Here is a 13,186-nt window from a genome sequence, read left to right on the forward strand (position 1 = left end):
GGTATGATGGGACCCTGGAAAATAGAGAAACTCTGATTGCCAGGGTGACCACTCACTTTGAGTACTTTATTTTTTTTAATTGAGGCAAAATTCACATAAAATTAACCATTTAAAAGTAAACAATTCAGTGGCATTTGGTACATTCACAATGTTGTATAACCACTACCCCTGTCTAGTTCCAAGACATGTTCATCACCCCAAAATGAAACCCAATACCCACTAACCAGTTGCTCTTAATTTTTTCTCCCCAACCCCAGCCCCTGGCGACCACCCATCTATTTTCTGTCTGTATGAATTTGCCCATTCTGGACATTTCATATAAATGGAATCATACAACATGGGACCTTTCGTGTCTGACTTCTTGCACGGAGCAGCATGTTTTCAAGGTCCATTCATGTGGTAGCATGTTTCAGTTCTTCATTCCTTTTAAGGTTCAATAATATCTCATCATATGGATATGCCACATTTTCCTTATCCATCAGTTGATAGACATTTGGGTTGACAATTGTGACTAGCACTGCTATGAATATGCATGTACAAGTATTTGTTTGGGTAACAGTTTTCAGTTCTTTTGGATATATACCTAGGAGCAGGATTGCTGGGCTGAGATAATTTTGAAAGAAAGGATAAGAGTAACAGACTCAAAGTTGTGGGAGTGGGCAAGGGAGAATCAAGGAAAAGGAAAGGCAGTCTTCATCATGATTTTCTGTAAAGGTCTGTGAGGAAACATGACTCAAAGCTGTACCATCAAGTAAACCTTGCAGTTTCTTCTTGTATACCACTTATGGCCTGTTTAGACTTTTGCATCTTTGCTCAAGCCAGTTAACTTTTGGCTATCTCAAAAAGGTAAATTCACCTGCAAATAACAAAAGATTTGCTGTCAGTGAGAATTAGAGGAATGAGCCAGAGGCTCTAAAGGCAGTTCCTAGAAAGGAGCCTTAGGAATGTGGTGAGCTAGGGCTGCTCTGATGGAATCCTTCTATGACCTCTTGTGGAGAACAGCAGTCATTTTAATGCCTAGGTTTCAGCATGTTGTTTAAGCAAGCACATTACTTCATGGTCTCACCTTGCAGTAATTCTTCCCTTCCTTCCTTTCTTCCTCATATATTTACTATGCTCTTATTATGTGCCAGGCACCTGGGCTTAGGTACCAAGAAGACAATGATGAACAAGACAGTTGTGGTCCCTTCCTTTTGGGAACTTAGGATTTCATTCTTTTATCTCCTAGGACACCTAGCACAGGGCTAGGCACAGAATAGACAGCTACTTAACTGACAAATGCTTTGGGAAGAAACTACTGCCAACTCTCAAGTGGCACAGGATACAGAAGAGCACATAAGCTGGCAGCCACGACCTCAGGATTTTTTTCATGGAATGCACAAAAGATCTAACGTACGCGACTAAAGGTTTTCCACTGTAGCTGCTCAGACATTAATCTGAAAGCTTCTCTCTGGCTGCCTTTTCCTATTGGAAGAAGCCCTTCATCTCCTAGAAGGTTGCTAAAAAAGGACTTCTTCAGTAGGTCATAACAGCCAATAGGCACTTCTGCTGATAGGATGTGTGACCCAAAAGGAAGGTATGTTGGAGTGCAGTGATACCTTCCATTGGGGGAAACTAGCTCCACTCCCTTAAGAGTGGCAGCCCGCTTCCTCCTGGTATTTTGTTTACAGAGGGTACCCTCACCTTACCTGTGCCCTTTGGACTCTCTTTTGTTCTGTTTCCCAGGTGTCACTTGAGGGCTAGTAGCAACTATACACAGTTAAATCAGCTTGCCAGCAGTACTAGGTGGTATATTGACAACTGCGGGGTCATGTGTCCACAGATAACACAATTGAATTTGTCCTGAAAAACCTGTTTTTCTGTCTACATGGAGTTGAGAGGTAAAACAGTTCTACTAGATGATGACATTTAGCTAGGAAACAAGCAGGCTGAGGGGTGGCCTCATGTCTGTCCTCAGATCAAGTAAGCAAAAGGTGGTTTTAAAAAAATTATTTTATTGTGGTAAAATGCTTATAACATAAAATATTTTAATCATTTTAAAGCATACAGTTGAGATTCACAATGTTGTGCAACCATCACCACTGAGTTTCAGAACTTTTCCATCACCCCAAAAGGAAACCCTGTACCCAATAGGCAGTCACTTCCTCTTCCCTCCCAACCACCAGTCTGCTTGCTCTCTCTATAGATGTGCCTGGTCTGGACATTTCATATACATGGAATCAGATAATATGTGGCCTTTTGTGTCTAGCTTCTTTCAGTTAGTGTAACGTTTTCAAGTTTCGTTCATATTGCAGCATATATCAGTACTTCATTCCTCCTTACAGGTGAATAATATTCCAATGTATGGGTGTAACACATTTTGTTTATCCCTCATTTATCTGAATGACATTTGGGTTGTTTCTACTTTGGGACTGTTGTGAATAGAGCTGCTATGAACATTCAAGTATAAGTTTTTGTTTGAATACCCATTTTCATTTCTTTTGTGTCTATACCTCGGAGTGGAAGCAAAAGGTTTTCGTGAAGATAAACTTGATCATCCCCCCCTATGTTTTTCAAAGATGAACAGAAATTGTGCTTCCTATCTCACTTTGAATTGGGGATAGGAATTGGGGATAAAAACATTGTGACCAGCAGAGAGTTAAAATCCTGGGATAGGTCTAGGATTCTGCTTAGAGAGTAATTTCCTACAACAGTTAAAGCAGGGATCCCAAACCTAAATGGCTTCATCTAAGAAAGAGCAGGCTGGGTGGGGACTGTTGAACTGAAGAAGAGCACGTGTCACCTCTCCCTCCAGCTAACTTTTGACGTGCAGGAATGTAGATGCAATGTTGCCAGACCTTCTGATTTTTTTTTTCCAAGAAAAGTTGGAAATCTGGATTTTTAAGTGAAATCTCTCCATTTAAAAATGATAGATGTTAATTTGGTGAGGGGCAGTTTAAAACACTGGGCCAAACCCCAGACGGTCAGTGTGCTAGATTTGGTCCTGGCTGCTGGTTTGCAACCTCTAATTGACAGCCAGAAGTGTATCACTCTCTTGTCACTCCTGGCCCCTTTTGTGGTCCTTCTCTTTTCCCATTCTCCTAGCCCCACATGGACATACTTTGCTTCTAGGTTCCTTCTCTAGGCTACCCTCCTTGTGTCACTGCCTTCTCTTCTTTCATCAGATCACCTCTCAGATCTTCAGGGCCGGGCAGAGGGGGATCCTGGTGTATCCTGGGACTTTTACAGCAGTTCTGTATTGGGTAAGCTTTCAGTGGGATTATTCTCACTCCTCACCCCCTGACCCCCATCTATGGCTCAGAGATGCGGGATTTGCTTTGGGTTTCACTGATTCTTCTCAAAAGCAGGAGTGACTTTGTGGAGGTAGCCCCTCTTCCTGTTAGTAGTTTGCAGACTCTTTCAGTGCAAACCCTAATACATGCCTACCCCAGACTCAGAACTCATTGGTCTAAACCAGGAAATGCCACTGATTTGGACAAAAAAAAGCTATTTAGCCCTCTATCATTCCCTACCCTGGGTATCTCTTTTTAATTCTCTCTTCCAAGGTCCCTTTCTCCTTTGTTTTGTCCTAACCCTGCCAGAAGCCCTGCCCCTACATTATCACCTTTTGTGATATTGCTCAAACTCAGGAGGGACCCAGCCCCTCATCTATTAGCTGCCATTCCCTCCCTCCCCTGCCCCCACAATGTGCACAGAGTTTCTGAGATAGCTACTGTCTCCCAAGCCCTTAGCCTTCTGGCCTAAGCTTTCCTCTCTTGGAAGAGCAATCAGTCTTTATCTGTGGCATCTAGCACTCACCATCAGGCCAGAGGCTGCAGATTGTGGGATGCACCCACCTCTAAGCTTAGGGGAAGCTGGAGCAGGAGAAGGTTGGGATGGAGCGAAATATGCCACACCCAAACTCATGGCTTGAGAACGCAACTGGCTGAGCCCCCTTCAGGCTCTTGGGGATCCAGCAGGTAGTTAGAGTGGTTTGGGGAAGCTGTGGGAAGTGAAGGACAGGTGTTTTTACCTTGCCTTTGACTGCGATGGTATCTTCAGGCTTCCATCTCCCAACAGCTTTTTTCCATTTGAATTGTGGAGGAGTACAGTGAATCTCTGGCCTCAAAATACTATCTTCCAGGGCTAGAACTTTTATGTGCCCTCCCAAGGATGGGAGCCATGGGACCGGTGAACCTTGGCCCTGGCCAGGAGGCTGTAGGCTTATTGTTTATCTCCTAATCACCCACACATTCATGCCTCTTTGTCTCATTGGAGCATTTCTATTCTTTGGTTTTGTGCACGTAAGTAAGTCCTAATTTCCTGTCTGCTCTTCTTACAGAGGAAAAAGACGGGTTTGCCTGTGACCTCCTACATAATCCCCCTGGGAACTCTGAGCAAGGAGACGATGGAGAAGAGGATGATTTTATGTTTGAATTCTCAGACAAGCCTCTTCTCCCTTGCTACAACCTCCAAGTGTCAGTGTCCCATGGGTAAGTGTCTGAGAGATCTATGGAGACCGAGCTCCAGGATCCTGATAACTCCTGGCCTGCCTCCCTGGGAAGGGTGGAGTTCTCCAAAAGGGAGCTGAGACAAATGCTGGAGCATGGGAAAGATGATATGTGACCAAGGCCAGCCTGACTTTCCAACCCAGATTGGTTATGTTCACAATAGAGACTATAAGCTCTAGATACATTGACTGTATTTATTTCCCCAACCCCAGGTATGAATTCACTCTTGAAGGATTTTTGTACTGTTCCTGGGTGTAAGAGATGATTTTTGGGCTTATGAACTATTAGAATCTCTGGAACATTTTGTGTATTTTCTGGGGACAGTTAGACAGAATATTTGAAATTGAGATTCTTGGAAAAGCCAGGACATATGGTTGCCATAGCTATGGGGTCACTGGGGTCCTTAAGTAATCCACAGGCTAGTTTCTCATAGCCTTAATGCTAGCAAGATGATGGCATCAGCGCTGTCATCTCAGATTACCATGTATTTTATAACGGGGATCACCCATCTTCAGAGACTAGAATATTCCTGACACTTAACATTAGACTGAACCCATTTAATTTTTATTTGATGATTCAGAAGGGAGTTGGACAGCCTGCAGGGATGTGGTTCTTTTTGGCTTCACTGTACAGCAACGTGTGGCAGTGCTGGTTAGAACGATGCAGGATAAATTGTCCTTTTGTTCTTAGCCTCCATCATTAAGTATTTTCTTCTTGTTGTTCTCACATATTTCAGATACCTTTGCGAACACTTTCAAGGATACTTTTCCTTTGATATCTATTCTTAAAATATCAGACCCTATTTTTTTTTAAGTGAAAGAGCATGAAACACATATAGATAGATAGAGAGAGAGAGAGGGGTGGCCAGTGGATTAGGAACCCTTCAAGTGAGCCCCTTGGTTGACAACTGTAACTAATCAACCAGTTTCTTTGCAACCCTTCCCCCATGGCCTGATAAGAATAAAAATAGCCTATATGATGACACTACTAGGTGTCAATTTCAGGGGGATTTTGGTCCTTATTCTTCTGGGTATCAGCTGATCCCTGAGGGTAGGGCTAGGCTTCTGAGATATAGGATTGCACAGTTAATTCCTCCAAAGTATTCAGCACCTCCTTCTCTGAAACAGGATCTTGGGCCCCAGGCAGTAAAAGGACCAGAGTAGTGCAGACAGAACACAGGCAACCAGGGCTGCGCACCACTCAGCCGGGTGGCGGGCAGGTTTTTGGTTGAGACCTTGGTGCAAGCAAAGCTGGTTTTCCTGATGTTACACCCCGCAGTACTTTTTTCTGAATCTGCACTTCCTCACAACTTCAGCACAATGTGAAAATTTTGTTTTTCGAGAAGTGTGTGTGTGTGTTTGTGTGATGATGTGTGTGTGTGTGTGTGTGTGTGTGTGTGTGTGTGTGGTGTGTGTGCAGGGGTGTAGAACAATGACTCTAAGGCCCTGTGGGGTTCAGAAGTGCCTTCTGCATCATCAAACCAAAACTAAATTGTTATCGCTAGTGTTAATGTTCTGGGTTTTTCCCGCCCCGCCCCCCATGCTTTGAAAGTGATGGTCTAAGTGTATGGTATGTGTAAGCCCTTTCTCTCAACCCAGAACACTCCATTTCCTGATTGTGTGGGATGACATAGTTTGCACTAATTTGGAAGAAACATTGCATTTTAGGGATGAGGATTGCGGGTCTCAGTAGAAGTTTTAGGAGCTGTATAGAACCTTCAGTTCCATAAACGTGTCTTAAGCAGTTGAACCAGGTTAGACCCCGAGGACCACAATACAGCTTGGCCTTCAGAGAGTCTCCAGTCTAGTGGAAGAGACAGACAAGAATATACTTGACCCTAACAAAAGACCAAATGTCCTAAGCAGATGAATTATGTAAATAACTCAAACAGTTCAGAAGAGTGTCAAGTGAAAAATCACAGTTCCAGTCTACCCTGAGCCCCCATTCCTATGCCTCAGAGAGAACCACAGTTTACGTTTGTTTTGGGCTCCATTATAAGTAGTATAATAGGGATGTGAACCAAGTACCAGACTGTGGGAGATAGGATGAGCAACCATTTTCATCGGGGGAAAGCCTTACAGGTGATGTGGTGTTTTAAGCTGGGCTAAGAGGAGAGGATGAGGAAGGGTGTTCCATGAGTTAAGGCACTGAGACGTACAAGTTTAGAAAGTTCAGAGAGCAGGGCTAGTCCTTCCTCAAATGGCTGGCACTTGGTGGGGTGGGGTGTACAGAGAGAGGCGGGGAGGTTATAGGGTGGAGATTGGGCTGAAGAGGTTGAGTGGGGTTATGTTTGGAAGGTCTTGCATAATATCATGTGAAAGAATTTAGAGGTTTTGTTGTTTTTTTTTGTTTGTTTTGTTTTGTTCTTTTGTTTTTTTGCTAGGAGTACTGGTGATCCATTGAAAGCTGTTTAGGAAACAAGTGAACAGGTCAAATTTTGTTTTTAGAAAACAGTAACAGAGGATCCAGTGGGGAGGTGCAGAAGAGTGACTCTTGGCAGAGGGAAACCAGTTAGGAGGCTGATGTAATATAGTCTAGGCCAAAAATGGCGAAGGCTGGATGTGGGACAGTGAATGGCAAGGAGGGAAAGCCCTGGAAACAGGGACCATTGGCATGGGGATGCAACATTTCTTCCTGGTTTAGTCAAGGCAAATGTTTGGCCTATGACAGACAGTTCTCTCTAGTACCCCTCCCTGCTGTACCTAGGCTGCTGCCTAGTCTAGTTGGGTGTGCTCAGCAAAGGCAGACTTGCTGTAACGTGAGCTCCAGCCCTGCAGAAACCATGGTGCTGCTGCTAGAGGAAAAAAAAAAAAAACTTGCCTAATGCATTCCAGAGCCAAAGAGAAATGCCTTTTAGATTACCCGCAGTTTCTGCCTTTCTCCATGGCCCCCCTCTGCTGGGGAAGATCTTGGAGAACAAGGAGGCAGAGGAAGCAGGAGTGAGAACAGGAAAGGAAACCAAATAGGGCTGGCAAGGGTTGGTTGGGGGAAGACCTGGTCCCAGAAGATGGTAAATTCCAGGTCATGGGTGTGTGTAAGGCCTGGGGAAGCCCTGCTAAGTTTTAGATTCTGGAAGGCCCCTTTCCCTCCTGCTCTCATTTTTCGGAAGAGGTTAGTCAGTCATGGGTTAAATGCTTGCCATTTAGCTGATAGCTGGGCCAGCCAACGGAGGGGCAGAAAATTTTCGCCTTAGCTACACCCAGGAATCCTCTGGTTTTGTGTGTGTGTGTGTGGATGGCGGGGGGTAGCCAGACTTACAGCTTTCCTGGGCCTTCCAGAGTGCTCCCAGTATCCTCACCACTTCCCCTCAGCCCCCTTCCCTAACTCCCATCCTTGCCTTTTCCAGGCCCTGCAACTGGTTTCTCTTTACTGATGTCCTGAAGAGGCTGAAGCTTTCCTCGAGGATATTTCAGGCTCGGTTCCCGCACTTTGAAATTACCACCCTGCCCAAGGCTGAGTTCTACCGGCAGGTGGCCTCCAGTCAGCTGCTGACTCCTGCTGAGAGGCCTGGAGGCTTGGACGAATGCCCCCCAGGCTCCTCTGAGACTGTGGAGCTGGTGCGGTATGAGCCCGAGCTACTTCGGCTTCTAGGGTCTGAGGTGGAGTTCCAGCCTTGGAACAGTTGACTGGGAAAACAGTCCCTCCCTTTTCTTCTTTCTCCTCCCAAGTTCACCCTTCCCAACCTCCCCTGTTTTCCCCCACCCAGCACCAGACTGCAGAATGAGGCAATAATATGGACCAACAAGAAGCCGCCTTATCAATGCCAGCATTAGTGACTGGATTTTTTTGGGGGGTGGGGTTAAAATTAGCTCACATCTCTCTGTCATCGTTATTGTTGTATGGTTGATGATGAAGGTGGAAAGTTGAACTCCACGTCTGAAGATAAGAGGTCCCCAGGGTGGTGGGAGGTGGCACCAGGTTCCCTTGGACTGGCTTCCTTGTGTATGACCAAGACCAAACCTGGGCCCTGGGTGGCCATGGCCTGTCCAGAGGAGAAATGAGAAAAGTTAAATCTCTGAGTGCCCCCCTATTCCCTTGTGTTCTTCTGTCTTCCATAGTATTTATTTTATTAGTATTTAATTTGTATTGTTTCATTGGTTTCTGATAAGTCTGTATCACTGTGATGATTTGAGACAATTTGTTGTATTGAGGGACTTCACCTCCTTTCTTTGTTTTTCTTGATAAGCTCTGGAGCTGCTCCCTCCCTCCCTCTGACAAAGTTAATCCCAGGTTCCCCCCCACACACACTGGGGAAGGGGTAGGGAGGCCATTGACTTATGACTAAGAAAGGTGGCTGGTGCTGGCCCAGGGTTGAGGGGTCAAGGGTAAATCCTGAGGCTTTGGTGCTCCACCACTCCCAGTTTTTTCTCAGTTCACCACCCCCTGCCCTTTGCAGCAGCCCCACTATTTTGAGATTAGTGTTTACTGGAGATGGGAGAGGATCGTGGGAGTGAGGGGTTTAATTAGTTACTCTAATAGAGAAGAATTGAGAGTGGACCTGAAGGATAAGGTTGCCCCCTCCTCATGCTTTCTTCGCTGCTCCCCTCAGAGTGCACAATATGGGTTTGTTCCTGCGGTTATCCCCCCTGCACCCCAGCCACCTCACCCCAGGTATGCCCTCACGCTCCCTGGATACTGAGCCTCTCAGATCCCAGCCCTTGGCCCCCATCTCTCCCCCTCACCAGACACAGCATCCCTTTCCTCTCTCTTCTCTCTCTCCTTCCTCCTTCTCCCTCTGCCTCTCATTCTTCCTTGCAATCTGTAGAGGTTTCTGGGGTTGACTGTCAGATGTGAAATCCAGGTCTCAGCTGTTTCCTAGGTGAGGGCAGGAGACTAGTCTCCAGCAGGGACCTGGGGCTGAGTGCACGGCCTCTGGCCTCCAGCACTGGCCTTGTTCAGGGGGAGAGAGGGAGGAGCTTGGGCTGCTTCCCTTTTCCCAACCCCCTCTATGGCGTTGACTTTCTCACTCTTGTTCTTATTTTTCTACCAATTGCTATTTTTCCGAACAATCCTTGTAGAGAGTATGTGCCATCCAAAGGCAGGAGGGCCTCACTGTGGCTGGCTCTAGTTGGAGATGGTACATTTTTATTGTACAGGTGCTAAAACAACAACAACAAAAGAAGAAAATGGAAAAAAAAAGACCAAAAAAAAAAAAAAAAAGAAAAAAAAGCCAGTTTGAGGCTGGGACAATCTATTCTCCAGAGACTCCTGACTCATGGGAGTATTGGGTGGCTATTTTCTTTGTTGTGTTTGTTCTTTGTTCCCAGGGGGAGGTTCTCAGCCCCTTCTGTGCTCCCCACCCCCACCATACTGCCAGTTGGTTTGAACCATTGTTCCCCTTTTAAAACAAATATACACACATACATACATATATATATATATATATATATATATATATATATATATATATATGTAAAGTTGAGGGGTTTTGGGTTTGAATTTTTTGGTTTTGTTGGGGTTCATGGTATTTTGTGGTTTGTTTTATGTTTGCCTTTACTTTTTTGCATTTGGGTGTGTATTCTGGCTGCCTTTTATGTTTCATTTTAAGCAACTGGCTGTAGAGTCAAAAACTCTTGCATACTGAAAAACCTGTGTCAGGGCTTCTGTCTCCTGTCTCTCTTTACTGTTCTCCCGTATTGGCTTTTCTGTGGTTAAAGAAGATGGGCATCCTGATGAAGTGAGAGGGGAAACCCCTGATCCTACTTTGTAGTTTTGGGTTCTTAATGGAGGAGGAAAAGGTAGAGTAGCTAGTGAATAAGAAAGCATGGGCAAATCCTGGGGGTGGGCTGGTGGGGAGAATTACATACCTGCATTAGTTTAGGGGTGCATACATACTCCTCATTTGCTATAGGAGTAGCAGGATTGGAGGGATGAACCCTCTTTTAGGTGTCCGTGAAGAATGATCCTTTCTAACTCAAGGAAATCACCTGCCTGCTGTCTCTCTTTTCTGCCCTGGATCACCCATGTTGGCATCTGACTGCACAATCTTATCACTGCCCTCACTATGTACCAATGTCCCCCCTGCCCAACCACCTAGTGCAGGCCTACTAAAGTTCTGGTTTCCTAAGTCCCAGCTATTGTGGAGGTAAGATGCCTAACTTGCCTGGATGCCCTGGATTTTATGTTTCTTCCCGCTTCTGAAAAACCGTGGTAGAAACTATGATTCCTTCTGACCACTGGCTCCAGAATGTGCCTGTTACTGTTTGAGGGGAAGGAGATATTTGACAGGCCTCAGGTGAGCATTATTTTAAGCATTATTCTAGGGCCTTTCACTGTGGTTTGTCTCTAGAGAGCCCTGTCAATGTATAGGCCAGGGGATCTGTGTCTGGCCAACTGGAGTCCAGCCATCTCCAGGAAAGAACTGAGTTTCTCTCTTTACTCAAGGCCCAGAAACAGCCTTGACCATCGTCCTCTGTCAGATGGAGGAGCATCATCCCCTTTGAGCCCCAGCATGAATTGTCCTCATTGGCCTTCGTTTCCCCACTTTCTGATCCCGCGTCCCTTTAGAATAGTTGCTTCCTCAGGTTCCCAAACAACCCTGTAACAGTACTGATTTTAGGTCAGTCCTCTGCTTGACACTTGCAGTTAAGAACTAAGACATGTCAATAGGTCATGAAAGCCATGTGGTAAGTACAAGGACAGCGATGTCCAGGATGTTCTGGGAGCTTGAAGGGGTGGGCAAGGGTACTGGGTGTGAACACACAAGGGGTGGTGTTTGCAAAGATTTCCTGGGAGAGTTGATGCCTTACACAAGTAGGAAAGTAGGAATTAAGGGTGACAGGGAAGAATTTTTGAGGCAACAATCTGAGCAAAGGCTGGAGGACAAAGAGGGTAGTATGTGCAGGAAACTATGGTCCACTTCAGTGCCACCACAGTTGGAAGGGACAGATGGAGAAGGGGTGGGTGCAGGAGACCTGCTGGCCATGCTAAGGAGTAAGGCTCGAACTTTTGCCTTTGGTGATAGGGAAACAGGAAACTTTAAACTGGGTTAAAACGGGATTATCTTTTGTTTTGTTTTTCTTTTTGCTTTAATAAAATGGTAAAAATGTGTTAGAGGTAGGACAGGCAGAAGGAAGGAAAGAAAGGTAATTGCTTGCGATTCCAAAGAGAGGATGATGGGAGAGTGGTGGAGATATTATAAGGATTTCCTTTTCAGGCAGGAAGGAGATGCTGTAGGCAGGCAGAATGACCCCAAAGGGATAGGTGATGGTCCTTTGGAAAACGGTGGACAGTCATGTGCGTTTGAGTTTGGGTGTATGGGTGTGCACACCCCTCTATTCCCCTGGGTAAAGGAAGAGAGTTAAAAGTGGGACCAAATAGCAGTTTATTCTTTTCTTGCTCTTGGGTTCTTTTCCCCACACCTTTCGTAGAGGCCACTTACTGCCCTTCAGCTAGGGTGGAAAGATCAAGGCAGGAGGTAAGAACCATGATACAAACTCTACATCCCTGGTCAGGGTAGGGGTGAGGATCGTGGTCTCATTAAATGACCTTCTAATGCTAGAGGAAAGCACCAGCTGCACCACTTACCACCTAGGCTGGCCTTGGGTGAGAACCTAAATCTTTCTGAGCCTTCGTTGCTCCATCTGCCAAATGCGGCTCAATTTCCCAACCATAGAAGAGAATCACACAGTGTAGCTGAAGTTAGTTTCTCCTGCGTGCCGAGGTCATGAGCCTGCATTTAATGATGGTCTTACCAGAATGTTCCACTTCGAGATGCATGGTTGAAAGGGAGGCCCCGTTCAAGTGTCTGCATTCCCAGAGAAAGGACCATCTGCTATCTTCGCATCCCTATTGGTCGTGGTGGTGGTGGTGGTGGGGCGAATTGGGCACTAAACTCCTGCTCCTTCCATATTCTAACCTATAATGGGGGAAGCTTGTTGGATGTTTATTGTGTCGCACTCCTGCTAAGACGTGTGTGTGAGGTAGGATTGGGTCCACCCCAAGGGAGGCCAGTTTAGCTGCCAGGGGGAGGCGCCCAATGTTCGGGCTTCCTGGACCCTGCGGCGGGGCAGGCCGGGGCTTCTCGTATTCCCCTCGAGCACGGATTTCCACCGCGAGGGGGACTGACAAGCCAGCGGCGTAGGCCCGCTGGGCTCAGACGTCTCCCCAGCCCCACGCAGGTCCTCTAGGAGCTCTGGCTCACGCAGCGAACGGTCCAGGCCCTCCCCTGTCAAACGGATGTCGCGGGCACCTCAGTCGCTCTCCGATTTCATTGCAGAAAGCAGCACCACGTGAAAATGTAGCTAAAGGCAAGCCGGGGAGTAGAAGTGGGCCAGGCCAGGCGACCTGCGGCTAGGACAGAGACAGCGGCCCCCGGGATCACTCCCACCGCCCAGGGGAGAGTGGAGGCAGCTGAGTGGCTGGCCCCGCGATGTGCTTACCTGTGGGTCCGGAAGGCTGGGGGAGGGGAGGAGCCTCCGGGGGCAGGGCCAGGGTGCGTCTGGCCAATGGGGAGAGGGCATTTAATTGCTTCATTTTTTTTTTTCCCTTGTAAAGTGGAGGGGGCTGGGACCCAGGGAAAGTTCGAAGCTTGAGAGTAATGGAAGGCCTTGGTGGGGACTGGAGCAGCCTAGGGATAGTTGGGGGCGCAGGGTCAGTATAGAGCGACGGGAAGATGTTGGGAGCGACAGGCCCCGCCTCAACCGCCTGTCCCTCTGGGCTCGGCCAACCACCTGCCAGCTATCACCAGCTTGACA

At 46.7% G+C, this 13,186-nt stretch overlaps 1 protein-coding gene across 11 annotated transcripts in view; it reads left to right on the forward strand.

Moving 5' to 3' along the window:
• The window catches only part of BCORL1 (BCL6 corepressor like 1), a 64,293-nt gene extending 54,634 nt beyond the window's left edge, over nt 1-9,659 (forward strand). For 9 of the 11 annotated variants that reach the window (XM_039864962.1, XM_039864961.1, XM_039864959.1 and 6 more), the window contains 3 exons: nt 3,165-3,242; nt 4,322-4,472; nt 7,837-9,659. In XM_039864962.1, the coding sequence (XP_039720896.1) occupies nt 3,165-3,242; nt 4,322-4,472; nt 7,837-8,116 (509 nt within the window). In that variant the 3' untranslated portion in view covers nt 8,117-9,659. The other 2 variants (XM_039864966.1, XM_039864967.1) reach the window with 2 other exon arrangements.
• The last annotated feature ends 3,527 nt before the right edge of the window (nt 9,660-13,186 follow it).

Source organism: Pteropus medius, unplaced genomic scaffold (assembly GCF_902729225.1).
Source record: "Pteropus medius unplaced genomic scaffold, Ma_sr-lr_union100, whole genome shotgun sequence".
Lineage (NCBI taxonomy): Eukaryota > Metazoa > Chordata > Mammalia > Chiroptera > Pteropodidae > Pteropus > Pteropus medius.